At 35.5% G+C, this 24060-nt stretch overlaps 3 protein-coding genes and 1 pseudogene across 3 annotated transcripts; 1 reads left to right on the top strand and 3 right to left on the bottom strand.

The window, feature by feature from the left end:
- The window catches only part of LOC123686652, a 33178-nt pseudogene extending 16584 nt beyond the window's left edge, over positions 1 to 16594 (top strand).
- Positions 10218 to 10684, bottom strand: LOC123685614 (histone H2A). The gene has a single exon (XM_045625355.1). The coding sequence runs from the start codon at positions 10682 to 10684 to the stop codon at positions 10310 to 10312; it is 375 nt and encodes a 124-aa protein (XP_045481311.1). The 3' UTR covers positions 10218 to 10309.
- On the bottom strand, positions 13511 to 13972 carry LOC123685616 (histone H2B-like). Its single transcript, XM_045625357.1, has one exon. It carries the CDS (start codon positions 13928 to 13930, stop codon positions 13559 to 13561), a length of 372 nt encoding a protein of 123 aa, XP_045481313.1. The 5' UTR covers positions 13931 to 13972; the 3' UTR covers positions 13511 to 13558.
- On the bottom strand, positions 15557 to 16037 carry LOC123685613 (histone H3). The gene has a single exon (XM_045625353.1). It carries the CDS (start codon positions 16029 to 16031, stop codon positions 15621 to 15623), a length of 411 nt encoding a protein of 136 aa, XP_045481309.1. The 5' UTR covers positions 16032 to 16037; the 3' UTR covers positions 15557 to 15620.
- Positions 16595 to 24060: the final 7466 nt, after the last annotated feature.

Here is a 24060-nt window from a genome sequence, read left to right as displayed (position 1 = left end):
GAGGATCAATAAGAGATTCGATAAAATGTTATATGCATCACAAAAAAGTAGGACTACAAGAAACGTAGGTACCCTCTATCCAGAAAACATAGCATTTGCGGGCCCATGTATAGGACATTTGCTCCTTAAAATTATTCAGGGAATTTATCATTTTTCTTCGCACCTCCAATTTAGGAACAATCGAATGGTATGAACAATCGAATTAGAAAAATTCTATTTTAATTTTTGCTTCAAACTTCATTATCGAACTTTTTCTCACATTACAGATATGAGTAAACGTCGTCAACAATTTTTTTTTGATACGCACATTTATCTGGTTATCTAGAACTTCAAATATATCCTTTTCAGAATTTCTAGATGCTTCAACTGTTCCAAAACTTAGAAAGTTTGCGACATACTTCCAAAATATCTTCTCCCTCATCGGAGTTGAATGTGGATATTTTTAATTGAATGTTCGACAAGATCCAAAATTTAATTAATTGAATAGCGGAGATTCAGTTCGTGAAATTATATTGCACTACTTTTAATAATGAATACACCTGTCACTTGTGAAAAAATTACATAGTTTAATTTCTATGCTATAGAATATTTATTTGAAACGCACCCTAAAAACACATTAGATGGAATTAACCCTACGTATAAATAAATAGATAACATTGATTGATAAAATCTCGAATGACTTTTAAATTATTGAATTTGGGAGCATAATAATGCTGGAACAGTACCCGCTTCATTCAATATATACTTGCGCAGAATTACCCCATCCCATGCGCGGTATTATCCCAGCACATGGGGAATTTCGCGCAATGACATTATTATTTCAGATTTTTAATATATTCTCAAAGCGATTCGTCGAATAAATGCAAAATTTCGAAGTTAAATTGTGAAAGTTTGCATTTACATAGGAAACTTTTTTGAAACCTTTTCCGTTAGGTGCGCGAAATTCCCCCGTTCTCCCCTACTCAATAGAGAAATAATAATGATACTTCCGTACACCGTTCTCTGAAACGATTCGTATCAAAGTTGGTATAAATTAAAAACCGATTGTCAAACAGTATTAATATTAGGGAGAAAAGTCTCACAATTAGACATTAGTAGGAAATCGGAGAAATTAAAGTAGAGGCGTAGGGAATAAAATTCCAGTCCTTATACCTAAAATGAACATCTGAGTCATTATTAATATTCCTACCCCTGATTTTCGATTATGTGAAAAAGGACCTTTTCTCGGAAATTCTATGGGAACTATTTGTAATATTGTTAATGTCAACTTTCAAAGAAAAAGATGGTTATTTAGCTATTGTATAGGTAGCGTTTATTATTGCATTCAAAGGATTTCAGACATGTTTTATTATATACATAGGAAAGGTTGATTTCACTTTTATATGGGTATCTTCGATTCTGAGAAGCTACCAACTTTATCTATTCAAAATATCTGCTCATTAATAACGAATTTGCCTTCTGAAAGACAGGACCTACAAATCCTTTTGTTCGAGTAATAACCAGAGGGCCAAGGGCGTAGAAATGAGAGGATACTCGGGGTAATTACTTCCCCCCCCCCAAGATTTACAAAATATAGAATTTCAGTTTATTATCGCTTTCAAGATGATTACTTTTATTGCACTGCGAGCACGTCTATGTCCGAAATTTATTATTTTCCTTTATCTACCCGCTTTCGTCGGCGTCCCTTCAGAGGAATATAAATGACTTATCATATTTCAAAATGAAAACAATCTTAACGCGTGACACCACATTTTGCTAAATTCACTATTTGAAGGAAACCTATAAATGTAAGCATTGAATTGAGTTTTACGATATCGCGCAAATACTACACCATATACGAGATATATTCTATATGTAGAACTACAAGGAACACCCTGTATCTTGAAAACAAAGCGATTGCGGTACCTCCAATTTAGGAACACCCTGTATAAGGGTTGATGATCGAATCGGTAATCAAAAAATTGCTATTATTTTGAGTGATGTTTGCTTCGAACTTCGTTATCGAACCTTTCTTTCTCACATTACAGGTATGAGTAAACGTTGTCGTCAAAAAATGTTTTCGATTTTTTTTCGGTCTATCATATCAGTTCATTTACATATTATATGTATTATTTCGCGTTATGAACTATTTCTTGTTATCGTTCGAGAAAAACAGACAAATCTGCAACATAAAAATTCCTTTTTTTTCATTTCGCAAGCTTATAATTATGATGATAATTTTGAGCAAATTTTTGTGAAATAAATATTAGGTCGGTAGGTAGGGATTTGAAGGAATAATTTTTCTGAAATATATAATTCATCCAATCAGCTGTTACATAACCATGAATTAGGAATACCTAATACATTCGAAATTTTTTTTTTATCAAACACGAAAAGCACGGAAGTTCGTTAGGAAAGATATACCTACAGGAGGTATATTTACCCCTAATATCCAGAGGGAAAGGTCATAAAAAAAGGTTATTTTTGAAAACATTTCTTCCCAGAAAAGGCGAGCGGCATTTTCAAAGAAGTGAATAACAACAATCGTAAAACCCACTAGAGTATTAGACCAGATGTAACCATTCACCAAATATTTTGCAGCAGAAAACGGTTCATTTCAATTATGTGCGTTGAGCTGATAAGTGAGTTTTAGGTGCGTCGTTATGTGAATATAATAATTCTTCATTCTACGCAGTGTTCGGAAAATAATACATAGGTTATTTTAATAAAACTGTATGAATCATTCGATGACGCTATTGAAGGTGAATAGGTAAGTCATGTAATCCGTATGTACCTATTTATCGATTAAATATTAATTTCATCAGATTTGTGGTCGATTCTAGATTTATAAAACTAGCAAACTAGAATTCTGTTCGAATCTGAAGGAATCGTTATAAGGATATAACGATCCCCCAAGATGACTCATCATTCGAAGCACTCATTGAAAAGTACATTGTTAGTGGATATCAGACGATTCATTAATAATGAAATTCCATAACATGAAGCAATATCTATATGACATATTTAATTATCAATTGCTCCACTGATCATATTTTTGTACAGTATCGTCACAGTTATTACATCAACCCATAGAAGTACAGTGACTGTCTCTGCAGTGTGCAAACAAATATGCTCCGATAACGTTTCTGATTATTCTTCATTCAAATTAATTCAATCGTCATATTTCAAGCGCCATAAATTTTTTCAATTTTGAATCCGTTTTCTCTTCTTCATATCGCCAAATTGTACATATAACAAACTTTTGATGATGACCTTTATTGTTATCTTCATTTACTTCTGAAGATGTATAATTATTTTCTCTACAAATCTATTTTAGGACCTCAAAGTATCAACTTAGGTACATGTGTGCTCTAGCTTAATATTCTAACAGTTATCAATCCATTTGATATCTGAAATTCATAAAAATTAACTTTCATATTGAATATTTGATATGATGCACCTCCAGCCCATAAACGTGTTGATGAACATCTAGAAGACAATACAAATTTATTTTCTTTCCATAACATACTATTCTCGTCATTTCAGGTAAAATGACGAGAAATTGAAGGCTCAATTTTAATTAATATTTCATATTGTAAACTATCAGATGAGTCATTTTTACTGAAAAAGGAGAATGTCTCCGAAACGTATAATTATATATTTTTTTATATGAACTAAACAACTTCATTAAAAACCTGACACTTCCAAATAAAGAAAATACTATTGACTATTAAAAAGCAGGTAAATAACATGATCAAAATATATATATATATATTTTTTTTTTTTTTTTTTTTTTTTTTTTTATTCACCGACAAGCGGGATGGATCCAAGACAACCGGGGCACCACAGCGACCAAGGTTGTACTCAGGAGCTAGTAAGAAATCTTCTGACTGTCCGCGTGGTACCTAGGATGACCTCTTTCTGTGCTTGGCTAATCAGGTAAGTATCTAATTGTAGACGTTTCGTGTTTTCAATCATGTGTGTCTCCACCAGGCCATTTACCGATATTATGAGTGGGAGAATTGATGTTTTCCTCAGACCGTACATTTCTTTCAGCTCAAACGCGAGGTCATGATATTTGGTGAGTTTCTCAGTGTACGCTCGGGCGATATTATCATCGGCGGGTACCGTTATGTCTATTATCTGCACCAATTTTTCGGTCTTATTAAACAGAACTATGTCCGGCCGGTTATGCGATATTGCCCTGTCCGTGACCATAGTTGTGTCCCAGTACAGTTTGTAGACATCGTTTTCCAGGACGCTGCATGGTTGGTAAATATATATATATATATATATATATATATATATATATATATATATATATATATATGTCGGAAGGATAACGAGGGCAATTGTTCATAAAACAAATCATAAGGATAAGGACAGTCCCTCTCAGAGAAATACCAACCGTAGACACGTGTTTCGGGCTTTCGGCCCTCATCAGTACGGTGAACAAGTGTTAGGATGTGCAACACTTGAAAGAAACAACAAACAAACAGAGTCAACAACAGAACAACTGTTTGTTTGTTGTTTCTTTCAAGTGTTGCACATCCTAACACTTGTTCACCGTACTGATGAGGGCCGAAAGCCCGAAACACGTGTCTACGGTTGGTATTTCTCTGAGAGGGACTGTCCTTATCCTTATGATTTGTTTTATGAACAATTGCCGAATTGATTCGAATTTTGTAGAAATGAGTAAGAAGCATAGAAATAATCAGATTGCCGGAAGGACACTGCTCTTGTTATAGAAAGCTCAATTTTTATGAGCTCATCAACAGTTGAAACCATAGAAATATTGAGACTCTTAGGTAAAAAAAGGTTTTTGACCATTTTCTGTTGTTTATTTTAATACAAATCATTCAATGTTATAAATTTTTGAAATCAGGAAAAATTAAGCTTTCAAAACATGGCATAGAAATTTAGTGTTCCCTTTGAAAAAACATAACTTTGGGTCATAGCTTCGTAATTAAAAACCTTTTCGAAAACACGAGCACGCCACTGGATTCTACGTAAAAAAGTGTCTGTATAATGTTTAAATTTCGGAGCTCTAGCATCAGTATAAGCGGAGATGTAAAAGCTTTCGATATCGCCATTTTTCCAATTTTCGCTTATAACTCGAAAACAAAAGGTGGCCAAAAATGAATTCTAACCTTGTTAGTTTCTCAAAACAAGAGACCGAGAATATGGGATATCAGATTTTGTCTATCACCTCAGGTTTAAAAGTTGTAGTGCAAAAACATCGAAATTTGCCCACTCTGTTTGTGAGGAGAAAATCAAATTTTGTCCCAGATATACAACATAAATTAACTATTGAACTGCTCAAAATAGTCATCATTCATTTTTCATTGCAATTAAGTTTTGAAATCATTATACAAACGTGTTTTTTCAGATGTAAATCAGAAATATTTCTATGCAAAATAACGATTTTCTTCCTTCTGAAACATAAAAAACTAAATATTAATTATTCATCAAACTTCAAAAATCATCGAAAGTTTTACTTTCACATGGCATGTTAAAATCATTAATATTTTCCATACAAGAAACATTTGGGGAAGTTCTGGAATCATAGGGATGATGATAATTAATTTGATATTTCAGTAAAGGCCGAGGAACAGAATTTAACTTAAATCCAGTTGATTTTGAAGGAATATTATAATCGCAAGTAAGAGGGCTTTCAGATATATTAGTACATTGAAATAGGATATGAGGAAAAACCCAGTCTAATTATGTTCTAAATTTAGTTTCTCATGGATTACCTGAAACCTAAAACAGAACTTGTAATAAGCGACAATAAAAACTACTTGATCTGTTCATTGCTACCATACATGCATTACAAACACAATTAATTGTTGGCTGTTCAATCAAATACCTATTTATTGGAAACCTCGAACGCTGATTGGCTTGTTATGAGAATAAAATTTTTACATCGTGATACGTATACCGTGTAATGCTGAGTGACTGTGACGTCACATCCGTTGCCAGTGTTAGCACTAGCGGTTTCACCCCCCTGCTCTAAAGGCTGTCGTGTAACTTTGCCAAACCCCTCATTTGTAAGAATAACCCTTTTTACAGTCGCAGTTTTTGTTGCGCGTGTCACAGTATTGTTTCGCTATTTTGATCCACTCTGCTTATGTAATTGAAAGATTTGCGCGAGAATAAGTTATTATGATCCGATTTTCTAACGTTTCCATATCACATTCATTCTCAATTTCAGAAGTTCATCGCACCTGCGCCAACTCAGGAGATGGCAATAATCAAAGCAACCTGTTTTAATATGCACTGAAGGAATTCAGAAGTTACGTCACTAGGGAGACATTCTACAGGAGCATCGTTCAGAAATTTTTATTGCTCCGGAAGGAACACTTGACTTATTCGCTTTGTATCCAACATTCTGCCTTTTCAAGTATCTATGCTCGCTATTTAGCATAATGCACTGGACTTATTTCATCTTCACTCGCACACCAGTTTATAAAAGCTTCGTACGCTTTTCGGATAGCTACTCGAAGTTCTGGTGGCGTGGATTCAAATTCACAGTCGAACATTATCCGTTGAAATCGGCGATAATTTAATTAATGACTCAACTGTCGTCAGTATTATCAAAACTTGATTATTGGTGTGATAGATCGTTAAAACTGTTCAAGTATTCTAATGAAGAGTGTTTTTGGCCACAATGGAACGTATGTTCAAAGGGAAAATTAACAATCCGCTGAAGTTTACGGTTCTTAGTGACAAATTGTAGTTTAGTTATAAGTAGATTATAACGATATACTGTGATTGGTAGGTGTTACGATTAACCTATAATGTGGTAGGTAGTGGAGGTAGTTTGAGCCCCCCTCCCCAGGGACATGTTTTGCTATATATAGTTAGTAGCCTAACGTTTCTGAAGATCACATCGTTGGCGAAACGATTCGAGTGTGGTTCTACATAATTCATTAATCGTGAAACATTTTCATCATTCTCTACCTCGTTGAATTTTTCATATCGGGATGATATAAAATCATCCCGCGTGCTTTCAATTCCCGGATCCCAATTAACCGTAAAAAAATTTCCTTTTGTAGGTAAGATATCATTCACTTTACGCATTTTCAATTAGGTGTTCATGTTGTTAAGTTACGACTTTTATTCCTAGATTGTCGAACTTGTCGGATTGTCGGATTCTTCAGCAAGTAGAATTTTTGTAGCTTTTCGTCGATACATTTTCCTTACTACAACACGAACCCTAGTATTTTTCAAACCATGGGAGCGTTATTGATAGGTGTAGCTTTCCTACCTGTTAGTGTGAGTTCGAGGTATAGCGAAAGATGGTAAGTTCGCGAGTGTACAAGTGAACAATTGGTGGCTTCATTCGGAAACTCCCGCATTATTCGTCGATTTTATATTCGCTCGAACGCATTATGTTAGAGCTTTTCTACACCGCCCTTGAAAACCGAAAGTTGGAGCTGAAATACAGGGTGTTTCCTAAACATGCGGCAAAAATTCAGGGGGTTGTTCCTTGGACTATTCTAAGAATATTTTGTCCTTTGATGATTTTTGAAAAACCTATTTGTTTCGAAGATATAGGGGAAACAAAATTTCAGATAATAACATTTTATTATGAAAAATTACATGAAAATTCAACTCAACCTACAAAAACTGTTGAAAATGACCACCTCTAGCCAGCATACAAGCATCCAATCTTCTCCTCATTGACTGCCGAACCCTTTCAAAAACACCAGGATCATTTCTTATTAAGTTACACCCAGCAATGATCCGATTTCGCAAGTCTTCCACATTTTCTACTGGAGTGGTATAAACTGATGATTTTAGATGGCCCCATAGGAAATAATCTAAGAGGTTTAAGTCCGGGGAACGAGCAGGCCATAAATGAGGTCCACCTCTTCCAATCCAAATTATTATTAATTATTGAACTATGATTAATTTTAAAAATATGAAAAATGTTGTTCGACCTGTATCTTCGAAACAAAGAGGTTTTTCAAAAATCATCCAAGGACAAAACATGCTTAAAATAGTCCAAGGAACAACCCCCTGAATTTTTGCCGTATGTTTAGGAAACACCCTGTATATCCCGCACCAAGGGCCCTGTGGAGAGGCTATGTTTTCTAACCTGACGCCCATCAGGTAAGTTATAATGTTAACCACAATTTTAGACTTTAGTATCATTTTCATATGTTTCGCTGTCGCTTATACAGTCCACCATTTCTCCACTAATTTAATGAACAATCGGACTCGACTTACCTGTTGCAACCTCGTAGTATAGTTATTTTTTATTGAGTTTGATTTCATTATCTTTTACTTTTGTTTTATTTCATTTTCAAAAGATAAAAGCACCAATTAACATAGCCCCATTAGTTGACATAACTATTGAATAATACAAAATAAATAAATTGTAGCTCGAAAGTAACTCCGAAATCCATCGTTGCCACCGGTACGATAATTATCGAATTATACGATAATTTATTCGATTCGATAAATCGAAGTTTGAAGGTCTAGTTAACTAGAATAAGTCCTTTTCTACTGTTCATAGTGGGGGACTGTTTTACAAATTTGTTCATTTTTATTCGAAAATAGACCATTATTCAGAACAACCCATTTCGTAAATTTCTTACCTGATCTCCCACTGTATTATATTAAGTCTTTCGACCCGATTATCTCGTCGGTGGGTTGCGATCGACCCGGGTCTAATAGCTACCTAAGCCACTGTATATAGGGTAAATGCACTGGTTAGCCGACCGTCAGTGTCTCTCGACTCGACCATTCCGTGATTTGAGATAAAATAATAATAAAATATATCTTGTAGTGTAAAATATTTCCGCCGTACGTGTTTTCTCGACCATTGCTACCCTTTCAAGATAGTTTGCATAGTAGGGGTATAGGTCAAAGTTTTCGCGCTGAAATAGTATATTGTGCAACAAGTGGGGAAAGTCCAACTTTTCTCGCGAGTTCACACGAGCGAGAAAAGGACTTTCTCCACATGTTGCACACTGTACTTTTCCTACAACTGCACAAATTTCAATAATTCAAGTAATGGACTTGATTCAAATCAAAATGTATGTGCGAATTTATCGCGTTTCCATAGAAACGACTCAAAAGCCCAATTACATTGGTCTACCAAGCGAGGTGTGGGCAATGTGCTGTGAGAAATAATATTTCCCACAGTATGAGCAATACATAGTTTTGAAATTGAGTAAGCTATGAAGAATACGCTACTTTTCATAGCAGTTGTAGGAAAATGTATATTATTCGGCAGTCGCGAACTGGTATTGGAAAATTTTTACCTTTTATTTCTCGACCAAAGTGGTCGACAACCAATATGTAATTTCAATAATTGTTTATTTCAACCGATATATTTCTGTTGGATCATGTTCGTTTTTTTTTTTTGAATATTAGTTTGCGACCACTGAATTAACGTTGAAACATACTTATTCTACCTTTCATTTATTCTCGGTCGAGAACCAATTTGATTGTATAGTATATACAAAGCCACTTGAACTAGTCCATAAAAACGCTCGGCCAGATGTCTCTTTGAAATGGAAACCGCGATCCGCTAAATACCGGGGGTTTATTCGAAAGTATTGTTAGGCAATAAATTCACTGGCCCCAAAGGAATTTCTGGAAACTTGGACAACCCTTGAACATATAATTGAAATATTCTGGTTCCTCCAAGTGACTTTGGATATACTATACTTAATTCTCGACCACTTGTGGTCGGTGTTTTATATACTCATTAGTTTCTGAAAAGATATTAAGAACAAAATAACCAAATAATATTATTTAATATGAGTTCCTATTTTGAAATACTTATAGAAAATGAAAACTTTTGCAGAATAATTTTTTTACGTTCCCAGTGTTTCTTACTCAATTACCTCATCTGAAATCCATCTGATTGATATAAATATAAAATTTTTAAGTGAAGACGAGAAGCGAGCGGCCACTATTATTAGTGGTCGAAAACAAACAAAAAAATGGTCGAGAACTCTGCGGCATGGTCGTGACCCGAATGTTATTCAGATTTTCTGTTTTCACATTTCGAAGGTTGAATGCGAAGAGAACGTTTAAAATTATATGACAAATTATTTAAAACTAGCCAAAGAATCGATGAACATCAACACCTTTAAAATTTGATTAGTTTATGTGTGAAAAAGTCGTACCCGAAATCGATGTTTTTGTTAATTTGGTCGAAAATCAGAGCATTTACCCTACTTACGAATGTCAGTAGGACCGTGAAATTGTCGCAATTTTATTATACCCAAAGTGATCAGATGATAAAAAAATCTTTTCAATGAGGAAATATTGTGGCCCTGAAAAGGGCCGTTTCACATACAGATTGTATTTATGATTTCTTTTCTGTCTTCTTTGGCAAGAGGACGGCTTGGATATTCGGTAAAACACCACCTTGAGCGATAGTTACTCCCGATAGCAATTTGTTCAACTCTTCGTCGTTTCTGATTGCCAGCTGAAGATGTCTGGGAATAATTCTGGTTTTCTTGTTGTCACGTGCTGCGTTACCGGCCAATTCCAAAACTTCGGCGGCTAGATATTCCATAACAGCGGCTAGATAGACGGGTGCTCCAGCTCCAACTCGTTCAGCATAATTTCCTTTGCGTAATAAACGATGAATACGACCAACTGGAAATTGTAATCCAGCTCGGTTGGAACGAGACTTTGCCTTACCCTTAACTTTTCCACCTTTACCGCGACCAGACATTATAATATAGTAATATAATACGCGAATATGGGAGAGTAAAATGATTGTTGGGCTTTGATAATTCCTCGAAAATGTCCTCGTATACATATATATATACTCGCGGTTTCGACCAATCAGCGTAGTACGTTCCATACTCTGAATGAGGTAGGGCTTAGTATACTAATTTCATACATTGAATGCCATTGATTGCCATCCATAGAGTTTGAATTATTATTTGTTTTTTGTTTGTTTTTTTATTTGCATACAGTCCCAATATATTTGATAATTGGTTCCGCAAACAGCTAGAAATTAACAGGAAGAAAAATACAATCGCACAGTTGACTATGCAGGTTTAGTCATTTCATTTGAATCTTTCACCTTAATGAAACATTCGTCTGTAATATATAAATCATCTAGTGCTGCGATCACTATTCTGTAAATGACATCTATCATCTGCGTATAGAGCTAGCATATTCCTTGACCTTTTTGGGGCGTTGCATATGCAGATGTTGTTGATTTTGGGCTTAGAACTGAACCTTGAGGCACTCCTGCTTCCATTTGTCTGGTGGGGATATTACGTCGTCTATTTTGACATAAAAACTCTTCAGAATCCGAAAAGCTCGAGCGTTCTATCAGATACGGATCAAAATAATGATTTTGACTTATTTATTCGGTGTGATGTCATTTTGATGATGACATCAGCATATTGGATTCCCTTCACTTCTAGGTACTGTTGTTGCCTAGTGATACCGGCAGCTAGATAGGTCAGGAGAGGAGTTTTTTTTCATCTTTCGTAGAAGTAGATTGTGTGATATTAACTACGTCCTTTGGGGAGACCTCTGATTGCTTACGGGCTCTAGAGTTTCCGTTAATTGAAGAACACGTAATGATTGTAACAGCATGATATATGTAATCTTTTAGCGTTAGTTACTCTGAGAAATACAGAGTTGAAAATTACTACACAGCAGAAAGGATGCCCCAAGAATAGGATCGAAAGAACAGCTAATAGACATCCTAATTAGGAAAAAATCTGGGTAAATCTTTTTACGACATACATATTTAAATTTTGAGAATATACAAGATCCGACCCCAATTAAAATAAACTTCCTGGAGTATGCGACTGGAGAACTATGATATCATCTAACATTCTAAGGCAAACATAACCACTAAGCAGATCCCCAATTAATGGGGGCCATTTCTATCGAGACTCCTCCACCCCTACTCAACTCTATCTATAAACAACTGAACGGCTACTGAAACGAAAAAAAAAGGTTTCAATATCAGAGGCAACAATCTACACAACAGTTGTAGAATCTATTTTAACTTATGGCTGTGAATGCTGGCAACTTCCAGAAAAAAAAGACCATAGACAAATTAGAGATGGACATTTCGATAAGATCTTGTAGAGTTTCCAGATTGCAACATATCAGGAACGAAGAGATAAGAAGGGAAACTGGGCGGGATTTTACAAACGGCAGAACGCATGGAAACTAAACAGTTACTGATATTATTTATATATATATATATATATATATATATATATATATATATATATATATATATATATATATATATATATATATAAATCGAGGTGTATGTTTGGTTGTCTCGTCTTGAATCACGATTTTCTTTGTTGGTTGAAATATACTATATATATATATATATATATATATATATATATATATATATATATATATATAGATATATGTCGGAAGGATAACGAGGGTAATTGTTCATAAAACAAATCATAAGGATAAGGACAGTCCCTCTCAGAGAACTGTCCTTATCCTTATGATTTGTTTTATGAACAATTACCCTCGTTATCCTTCCGACATGTTATTATTCCTGGATTCGGATGTCACGCAGTTAGTTATAGCTTTTCGCGTGGTGATGTCGGTTGTTGCCCGAAAACACATTGGGTCTTCCTGCTGAAACCACAAATGGATTGCTGGCTTCTGTTGTTGACTCTGTTTGTTTGTTGTTTCTTTCAAGTGTTGCACATCCTAACACTTGTTCACCGTACTGATGAGGGCCGAAAGCCCGAAACACGTGTCTACGGTTAGTATTTCTCTGAGAGGGACTGTCCTTATCCTTATATAGATATATATATATATATATATATATATAGATATATATATTGATATATATATATAGATATATATATATATATATATATATATATATATATATATATATTTTTAACAATCACTGTTTGCAACAGGTTTATATATATATATATATATATATATATTATCCTTAACACATATATATATATATAACACATATAACACACATATATATATAACACACATAACACACATATAACACATATATATATATATATATATATATATATATATATATATATATATATATATATATATATATATATATATATATATATCTACTCACACCACGAATGGGCTGGTTGAGATGCATCTAACTGGGAACACAGCCAAACTTGGACTTCACGAAGATCTAATAGAGAAGGCGCAAAAGGAGATGATCTTGTGGACCACGAGAATTGTGAGAAGTTTCCTCAGAAGCAATTGAGTGTTGCCTTGTTCTGAGAGGAACCGGCAACCTCTAAACCTTACCCTGCAACGGTATAAATATATATTTATATATATATATAGTAACAATTGAAAAGCAGGTAAATAACATTGAACCGAATATATATACATATATATATATATATATGATATTGGTGTGCAAAATTATCAGACATGGTATAGGAAGTTGACGAACATATTCGAATTATATTAGTATGGATTATTTCAAATTGATAAATCTACATGTCGTTAACGGTGAAATTAGATATCAGACTATAATTATAAGTTTTAAAAATTTGTGGTTCTGAAAAGAACCGTTTGATATGCAACAACAATTCCTGCTTTATTTGGAACTGGTGTATTTTGTTACTGCTTTAGTTCCTTCGCTGACGGCGTGTTTTGCCAACTCACCGGGCAAGAGAAGGCGCACTGCTGTTTGAATTTCCCTGCTGGTTATTGTCGAACGTTTGTTGTAGTGAGCAAGTCTACTCGCCTCGGCGGCGATGCGTTCGAAAATATCATTAACGAAACTGTTCATGATGCTCATAGCCTTGCTTGAAATACCCGTATCCGGATGGACTTGTTTCAATACTTTATAAATGTAGATAGCGTAACTTTCCTTCCTCTTGCGTTTCTTCTTCTTGTCGCTTTTAGAAATGTTTTTTTGGGCCTTGCCAGCTTTCTTGGCAGCTTTTCCGCTAGTTTTAGGAGGCATCTTCAATCGATCAATCTGACGATAAGTGAAAACTAAAAAATTACCTTCTCAGTGTAAACTTTTTATTTGAGATCGTACCACCTAAATTGACTCCACCTATTTAAGTTCGGGTATATACCCGAACCTACAAACTTCAAAAGAAAATAGAAGTTGGTCCCGGGTCATCTCCGACAAAACCATTTAGGAACCATAGCACTGCCTTTCACAACACTGCTGACGCATCACCTGAATAATCAACTGATGGACATTTCATCAAACCCGAAGAATTAAAGCTTAGCACAGAGTTCGATGGACTCTAGCAATGGCGAGTGTCTGCAAAAACTACCGCCATCTCATCGTCTATGGTATTCCAAACATGTCGCAAGCTAGATTGTTGTACATTAACCCTTACTGGTGATGGGATGTTATTTACAACTTGTATGCTCATTATCCTCTTCAAAATGTTATGAAACAGTCGGTGGAATGCTGATTAGAGAAGAGCGATATTTCACGAACTGTGATTTAATCACTGAGATCAGAATGTCACAGGTAGTCACGGTTCCGAAAAACGAATACAGAGCGTGACGGGATCACAGTTTGAACATTTCACAGATCTTTTCAGGGCATATCATCGTCCGTTGCAATCGTAAATTATGAAGGCAGCCTGATGTTTTTATTGCTTCGGAACCTTTTTCGACTAACATAATTGCATATTTTTATGACAATCCCAGCATCGTAGGCAACTTCGCATGCTGTAGGAAGTATTTTTGTAGAACTAGTTAAACAATAAATACTTGCTGCAAACTAATAACTACTGCATTACTGCATAATTGGTGGTGGCAATAAAATTCTAATTTTATGCTTATCTTTGATAAACAACCCCAAAGAAATTCTTTCTATATTGAAGTTGTCGACCGAAGCAATAAATGGTACTCTGTATTATAAAAAATAAACGAAAACACGTCAGCGACATAATAATAATAGGCGAAAGAATAATAACAGGCGAAAGACCAGCAATCTTTGGGCTTTCTTCACAAAAGTTGATGTAAATTATGCTACTTGTAATTTATGCAAGTTGAAATTATCTTTCAAAATCACCTCTTCAAATTTGAGGAAACATTTGAAAAATCGATATCCTTCTGTTACGTTCCTAACTAAATCTGAAATAAGGAAAAGAGTTGAATATGTAAGAAAAATGGATGTTTTCATAACAATTTTGCTTTGAATGAGTGACCAATTCGAGTTGCAAAGATAAACGAACTAAGGTTTGGGTGATTCATACAAATATTATTAACAAGCAACCTAAACAGTGATCACGTCACGCTTTAATTTCACTGATATCATAAAGTAACGTTCACGTTTCACAACGTGATCTAGAAATCACGGTATCGCTTCTCTCTAATGCTGGTCATCAGAATCTTTTGCAGTTGAGTGATCGAATTGGAAATAAGACGGCATAATTTGCTTCCAGCTTAAAATAAGCTATTGCGCCAAGATATAGAGGATATCAAAAGACTGATGGAAAATCCATAATCGAAATTGAAATTCGTAACGCATTTTGTTGGAAGAAATTAAGTAAGGTTATATTGCACTATTGATATCGGATCTTTAATTTGGGATACCTTATAAGAAATCAATCAATTGTATAAATGTAAAAAAAAAAAGTTGTGGTTCTGAAAAGAACCGATTTTAAACTTTGTGAAAAAGATGCTTAAGCACGTTCGCCACGGATACGTCGAGCAAGTTGAATGTCCTTCGGCATAATGGTTACTCTCTTGGCGTGAATGGCACATAAATTTGTATCTTCGAATAGACCGACCAGATAAGCTTCGCTAGCTTCTTGAAGGGCCATCACGGCGGAGCTCTGGAAACGGAGATCGGTCTTGAAGTCTTGGGCAATTTCACGCACTAACCTTTGGAAAGGAAGTTTGCGAATCAACAGCTCGGTACTTTTCTGATAACGACGGATCTCACGAAGAGCTACGGTACCTGGACGGTAACGATGAGGTTTTTTTACGCCACCAGTAGCGGGTGCACTTTTACGTGCCGCTTTTGTGGCAAGTTGCTTACGCGGTGCCTTTCCGCCAGTGGATTTTCTTGCGGTTTGCTTCGTACGGGCCATCTCGAGTATGGGTATAAACTAGTTGAGGGAAATCTTAGATTCATCTATTTATAGCGGAATAGGTAGGCGGTTCCACTGCACATTCTCGCAATATCATTGGTTGGTCGTGTAGATCTAGTGGTGGGGAAAACTGTGATGGTATAAAAGCCGTATTTTCCGCTAAAACCTTTACTTAATTCTTGTTATTGTAGTCGTTAACTGAAAAATGACTGGCAGAGGCAAAGGTGGTAAGGGTTTGGGAAAAGGTGGCGCTAAGCGTCACAGGAAAGTTCTACGAGACAATATCCAAGGAATCACGAAGCCCGCTATCAGAAGATTGGCCCGCCGCGGTGGGGTGAAACGTATCTCTGGTTTGATTTACGAAGAAACTAGAGGTGTACTTAAGGTATTCCTAGAAAACGTTATTAGAGACGCTGTAACTTACACCGAACACGCAAAAAGGAAGACTGTAACAGCAATGGACGTCGTATATGCTTTGAAACGCCAAGGTCGTACGTTGTACGGTTTCGGAGGTTAAATTTCACCATCGAAATATTGCTATCGGTCCTTTTCAGGACCACAAAGTTAACTTTTTCTCGTTTTTTCCATTACACAAATATCATACAATCCGAAAGCAAACAAAATTCCCACAAAGCCTAAGCCTGTCCGTGAGATGGGCAACCAAATTACTATGACGAGATAATTCTTTTGGAATTCAGCGTTAAGGGTAAACAGCTAACATTTTCATTCACCTAACTATAAATATTATTTATTAATTTTTTTTTTACTTGGAATTGCTGTGACCATACGATCGCAAAATGTAAAAATATTCCGAGGACAAACAAAAGTGTTATCTATTCAAGTTTATAAGCATTTGGTTAGTAGTGCACTAGGAGTAACATTTCTCATCCAAATTTTATTGCCACCTTATTTTATCAATTTGAACAAATTAAGAAATGGGCTTATATAAATTATTCCATAAAATATTTTCACAGAATCGATGACGGTAGGCGGCGATAAGATATATAATTATTTCTTCTGCGCGTTCCGTTCATCAACTTTACATCGACAACAGAATGGTAGAGAGTCGAAACAATTTCGTACCTCGGCATGGGATCATTCGAGGGAAATCCGCTGTAGGATTGAAAAGGCCAGGAGCAGCTTCCATTAAAATGAAAAAACTTTTCACGATTCACGACCTGAACAAGAAGACCAAAATACGACTTCTGAAGTGCTATGTCTTTCCTGTGCTTCTGTATGGGTGGAGTCATGGACGCTTACTAAAGCTTCGTGTAAGAGGCTTGAAGTATTCGAGATGTGGCTCTACAGAAGAATACTCCGAATCAATTGGACAGAGCACATGACCAATGAGAGGGTTCTAATATTAGTCAACAAGAAAACTGAAATTGTTGACACCGTGAAGAGGAGGAAACTGGAGTACTTGGGCCACATCATGCGGAATGAACAAAGATACAGCCTTCTCCAGCTTATACAGCAGGGCATGGTTGGGGGAAGGAGAGGTCCCGGCAGGAGGAGAATTTCGTGGCTCAGAAATTTGAGGGTCTGGTTCTGGGAAACAACAATTGGACTGTTTCGTGCAACAGTGAATAAGGTCACAATAGCCAGAATGGTCTCCAATATCCGATAACGGATTGGCACTATCAAGAAGAACAAGTTCCGTTCATCCCACCCGTTTGAGTTGATAATTCTCGCTAAGTTAATCCCCTCCGCGTATAACGAGATCACACATTTTCTAATCGAGAAGCCAATTTTCTCATTCCTATCCCGTATTGCACAATATTTCACACACGGTACAATCCATATTATATTTACAAAGAAAAAACATATATATCAACCGTTGAACTTATCTCTCATAAGGGTGTCAAATATGAACCGATGGGTTCATATATATATATATATATATATATATATATATATATATATATATATATATATATATAGAATGTTTATTTTTTCTCTTTATTGTAACTGATAATTTTTGTTGATATCTTGTAGAAGCCCTGAGGATGGATTGAATAAAATCCGAAAGCTCGGCAAAGAAAACAGAGTATTTTTTTGGTGTTCACACCGATTCCCTGAGAAATCATTCTGTATAAATCACGACCATTATTGCGTCTAAGTTATATATATATATATATATATATATATATATATATATATATACAGAACGCCACAATGCCATGGCTAAGGCATACCATCAGGCCATCGCCATAAAATACGGGTTGCTGAAAACATCCAAAAAAATACATGAATACTTACCTCGGGATTTCATGGAGAATGATAAGGTAAAACTCTACTGGGACCATCCTTTCGCCACGGACAGATCGATTGCCCACAACCGACCTGACATCGTCATCTTCGAAAAAGATCCAAAGAAGGTGACAATACTCGACATAACCATACCAGCGGATGATAATGCTGACAAAGCGCATACTGAAAAAATTGTCAAATATCATGACCTCGCTTTTGAGCTGAAGGAAATAAACCATCTTACCTCAACAACAATTCTTCCTCTCATCATCACCACCAATGGACTTGTTGAAAAGCATCTGGCGGAAAACACGGAAAGGCTGGGACTTGACGAAAAACTGATTGAAAAAGCACAGAAGGAGGTCATCTTATGGACCACCCGAATAGTCCGAAGTTTCCTGACCACCAGCTGATAAATGTCTTGATCCGACCGATCCGGCATTATCGACAGCCAAACCCTATTAAGGTGATTAAAAAAAAAAAAAAAAAAAAAAAAAAAAAAATATATATATATATATATTTATATATATATATATATATCAACAATTTTTAATTCCCAATATACAACAATAGTTATAAGTATGATAAGGGGTGTGGGACACGCGTGTCAAGCTTTCGTCCCTGTGCAATACGATGAAAAGTGTTAGAATGAGAAACATTAAAGGAAATAACAAACAAATGAAATCAACAACAGAAGTCAGTCGTGCATTTGTGGTTACAGCAGCAATTGACCTTACCACGTGGGAGATGATAGCTACCTGCGTGACATCCGAGTCCAAGAAAATCAACAATGTGGAATGGCTTACTTGGATAATTGATCATTATACAGAAAGAAGGGAATAAGAACAGTCCCTTATACCAAAGTGGTTTCCTTAGACACGCGTGTCAAGCTTTCGTCCCTGTGCAATACGATGAAAAGTGTTAGAATGAGAATCATTGAAGAAAATAACAAACGAATGAAATCAACAACAGAAGTCAGTCGTGCATTTGTGATTACAGCAGCAATTGACCTTACCACGTGGGAGATTATAGCTACCTGCGTGACATCCGAGTCCAAGAAAATCAACAATGTGGAATGGCTTACTTGGATAATTGATCATTATACAAAAAGAAAGGAATAAGAACAGTCCCTTATACCAAAGTGGTTTCCTTAGACACGTGTGTCAAGCTTTCGTCCCTGTGCAATACGATGAGAAATGTTAGAATGAGAAACATTAAAGGAAATAACAAACAAATGAAATCAACAACAGAAGTCAGTCGTGCATTTGTGGTTACAGCAGCAATTGACCTTACCACGTAAAAGATAATAGCTACCTGCGTGTCATCCGAGTCCAAGAAAATCAACAATGTGGAATGACTTACTTGGATAATTGATCATTATACAGAAAGAAGGGAATAAGAACAGTCCCTTATACCAAAGTGGTTTCCTTAGACACGCGTGTCAAGCTTTCGTCCCTGTGCAATACGATGAAAAGTGTTAGAATGAGAATCATTGAAGAAAATAACAAACGAATGAAATCAACAACAGAAGTCAGTCGTGCATTTGTGGTTACAGCAGCAATTGACCTCACCACGTGGGAGATTATAGCTACCTGCGTGACATCCGAGTCCAAGAAAATCAACAATGTGGAATGGCTTACTTGGATAATTGTTCATTAAACAAAAAGAAGGGAATAAGAACAGTCCCTTATACCAAAGTGGTTTCCTTAGACACGCGTGTCAAGCTTTCGTCCCTGTGCAATACGATGAAAAGTGTTAGAATGAGAAACATTGAAGGAAATAACAAACAAATGAAATCAACATTAGAAGTCAGTCGTGCATTTGTGGTTACAGGAGCAATTGACCTTACCACGTGGGAGATTATAGCTACCTGCGTGACATCCGAGCCCAAGAAAATCAACAATGTGGAATGGCCTACTTGGATAATTGTTGATTAAACAAAAAAAAAATAAGAACAGTCCCTTATACCAAAGTGGTTTCCTTAGACACGTGTGTCAAGCTTTCGTCCCTGTGCAATACGATGAAAAGTGTTAGAATGAGAAACATAGAAGGAAATAACAAACAAATGAAATCAACAACAGAAGTCAGTCGTGCATTTGTGGTTACAGCAGCAATTGACCTTACCACGTGGGAGCTTATAGCTACCTGCGTGACATCCGAGTCCAAGAAAATCAACAATGTGGAATGGCTTACTTGGATAATTGTTGATTGAACAAAAAGAAGCGAATAAGAACAGTCCCTCATACCAAAGTGGTTTTCTTAGACACGTGTGTCAAGCTTTCGTCCCTGTGCAATACGATGAAAAGTGTTAGAATGAGAAACATTGAAGGAAATAACAAACAAATGAAATCAACAACAGAAGTCAGTCGTGCATTTGTGGTTTCAGCAGCAATTGACCTTACCACGTGGGAGATTATAGCTACCTGCGTGACATCCGAGTCCAAGAAAATCAACAATGTGGAATGACTTACTTGGATAATTGATCATTATACAGAAAGAATGAAGTAAGAACAGTCCCTTATACGAATGTGGTTTCCATAGACACGTGTGTCAAGCTTTCGTCCCTGTGCAATACGATGAAAACTGTAAGAATGAGAAACATAGGAGGAAAAAACAAACAAATGAAATCAACAACAGAAGTCAGTCGTGCATTTGTGGTTACAGCAGCAATTTACATTACCACGTGGGAGATTCTAGCTACCTGCGTGACATCCGAGTCCAAGAAAATCAACAATGTGGAATGGCTTATTCGGATAATTGTTCATTAAACAAAAAGAAGGGAATAAGAACAGTCCCTTATACCAAAGTGGTTTCCTTAGACACGCGTGTCAAGCTTTCGTCCCTGTGCAATACGATGAAAAAAGTGTTAGAATGAGAAACATTGAAGAAAATAACAAACGAATAAAATCAGCAATAGAAGTCAGTCGTGCATTTGTGGTTACAGCAGCAATTGACCTTACCACGTGGGAGATGATAGCTACCTGCGTGACATCCGAGTCCAAGAAAACCAACAATGTGGAATGGCCCACTTGGATAATTGTTGATCAAACAAAAAAAAGGGAAAAAGAACAGTCCCTTATACCAAAGTGGTTTCCTAAGACACGCATGTCAAGCTTTCGTCCCTATGCAATACGATGAAAAGTGTTAGAATGAGAAACATTGAAGAAAATAACAAACGAATGAAATCAACATTAGAAGTCAGTCGTGCATTTGTGGTTACAGCAGCAATTGACCTTACCACGTGGGAGATTATAGCTACCTGCGTGACATCCGAGTCCAAGAAAATCAAGGGTCTAAGGGTCTTGATCCGACCGATCCGGCATTATCGACAGCCAAACCCTATTAAGGTGATTAAAAAAAAAAAAAAAAAAAAAAAAAAAAAAAATATATATATATATATATTTATATATATATATATATATCAACAATTTTTAATTCCCAATATACAACAATAGTTATAAGTATGATAAGGGGTGTGGGAAAATTGATAAGTGTTATAATTTCATTCTTCTTTATTTCATTTAGTCGACGTTTCGATCCCGATGGGGACCATCTTCAGGACTACAATAGCAATAGAAAACAGTCAAAAACGTGGCAACCACAAAACATGTAAAAATAGTATATGTCCCACCTATGTGGGACAGACATCTCAATGGTTAAAGAGTCGATTAACGTTACATAAGAGTGATATCCGGACAATGAACCCACGATGTGCTTTAGCTGTACACTCAATGAAAAAGGATCATAAAATTGATTTTGAAAATACAGAAGTATTATGTACGGAAGGTAAATATAATAAAAGACTGATACAAGAAATGATCAACATAAGAAATCAAGAAAATCCAATAAATAAAAAAACTGACGTACAAAGATTAAGCAATGTTTACACGTTCCTGTTAACATATCCAAACCGGGAACGATTCTATGATGGACCACTAGACGAATAAAAATAAGAAGAAAAAGTAAACCAAAGTTGACGCGATGCGATTCTGTGATATGTACCAAAGAAAATAATTAAGTTAGGTTAGACACACTGTTTATACTTCACATCCAATTGACAAAGAAAGATTAATCCAACTGATAGAGTATTTGAGACTAATTTACTTAAAAATTTGCGTTAATTGATGAATTTTAACTTATTAAGGAGACAACCTCAAATTCTGTGACTGTTTTTAAAGATTTGGGATAGTTCTTTTTGTATATGTAATTTTAATTTTAATTGTTAAAATTGTAGTAACCCTGAGGAAGGAACCAACCAGTTCCGAAAGCTTGGTATGAATAAAGAGTAAAACTGAAATCCTTCTTATCAGTCGAATTCCCTTAATAGATTCACGATATATATATATATATATATATATATATGTATTTATCTCAAGGAGCTGAATCTGCCTAAGAACACGATCACATGGATGCAGAAGGCTGTGATTTTGGGAACCGTGAATATCTTACGGAAGGTCGTATACCCCCATTGATCAAAAAGAGGGTTATCCTTGATGCCTTGGCGTCCGGATAACTCTACCAAACCCACTAATGAGTGTTCAGATGTTCATTTCTGTTCTATATTGTTAACAAGTGTCGGGGACGTGGCACATCTTTGTATTAATGCTTTTTGAACAATATTCCTTATTCTTCATATAGGGATCTTGTTTTCGCTGTATATTTCATTACTCCGATCAACAATAACATTGCATAAACCTGCAAATATTCTTCATTGCTCACCTCTTTCTTTCTTCTTTTCTTCAATAACAGATTTATGGAAAATCACATTAAGGCACTATTATGACCGTTAATAACAATAAAAATTAAATCTGTCAGTATGTACTCATCATCATAAACATTTCAGGCTCTCTTCATCGTTCAGCTTAATGACGAGTTGATGGAAATTTATACTTTCGATTCTATGACCATTCAATCTGCCAGTGAGTTATCAGACTCATCATCAAGACATTCCATATCCATTATAATATAATTATAATACAATATTATTATAATATAATAATAATAATGAGTGGCGTGTGAAGCAACTTTACCTAGACATTCTTCCAGTGCCCATTGGACTGTCAATATTATACTTGAGATTTATACTCTCCCGTGTTACTTAAGTTTCACATGTTTGAAGTGCAGAATTAACAATTTACTATTTCACTTGAATTATTAAAAGTAGTTTACTTACTGAATTATTTGATATCTTAATTAAATGAGGTAATATAGTTTTGTTTGCACGATATCGCTGGTTCCCATTTATATCATTCGCTGATTCCTGCTTCCAGTATGGGATTACAAATTGTTTTTTTTTTATGGAGATTTTATATTATCCTTTTTTTTTCAAACTATTAATTTGTATGATTCGTTCTTCAGGTAATTCATCCGTTAGTGCGTGTCTAACATTAATCGAGTTTTCATATTAGATTGACTACTTTTTCCGAACGCGCTTTTGTATTACGGCATTATTTAGCGGAAAAGCTTTTCTATGAATTTATGAACAATCAGCTACATTTCCAGCCTGCTCCAAAATACGATTATTATCCTTTCCTGTCTGTTATTTCTCACGAGTTGATTTAAAATTGTCTTCATTGAACAGTTAGAAGATTCATCCACACTAGATCACCCTACCGACTCGCCACTTTCAGAACTATAATAACCCTAATTGTAGGAAAGTTATCGATTATATCAAGTATGCTTTGAATTAACGAAAATTCGAACAATTTACGTTCCCTGAAATACAATTGATTATATTTCCTATTAATCAAATTACATGGAGAAAACTGAGGCCAATACT

The sequence above is a fragment of the Harmonia axyridis genome, chromosome X (assembly GCF_914767665.1).
Source record: "Harmonia axyridis chromosome X, icHarAxyr1.1, whole genome shotgun sequence".
NCBI classification, from domain to species: domain Eukaryota; kingdom Metazoa; phylum Arthropoda; class Insecta; order Coleoptera; family Coccinellidae; genus Harmonia; species Harmonia axyridis.
The sequence above is the reverse complement of the archived record's forward strand: the minus strand, read 5'-3'. Positions and strand labels throughout refer to the sequence as shown.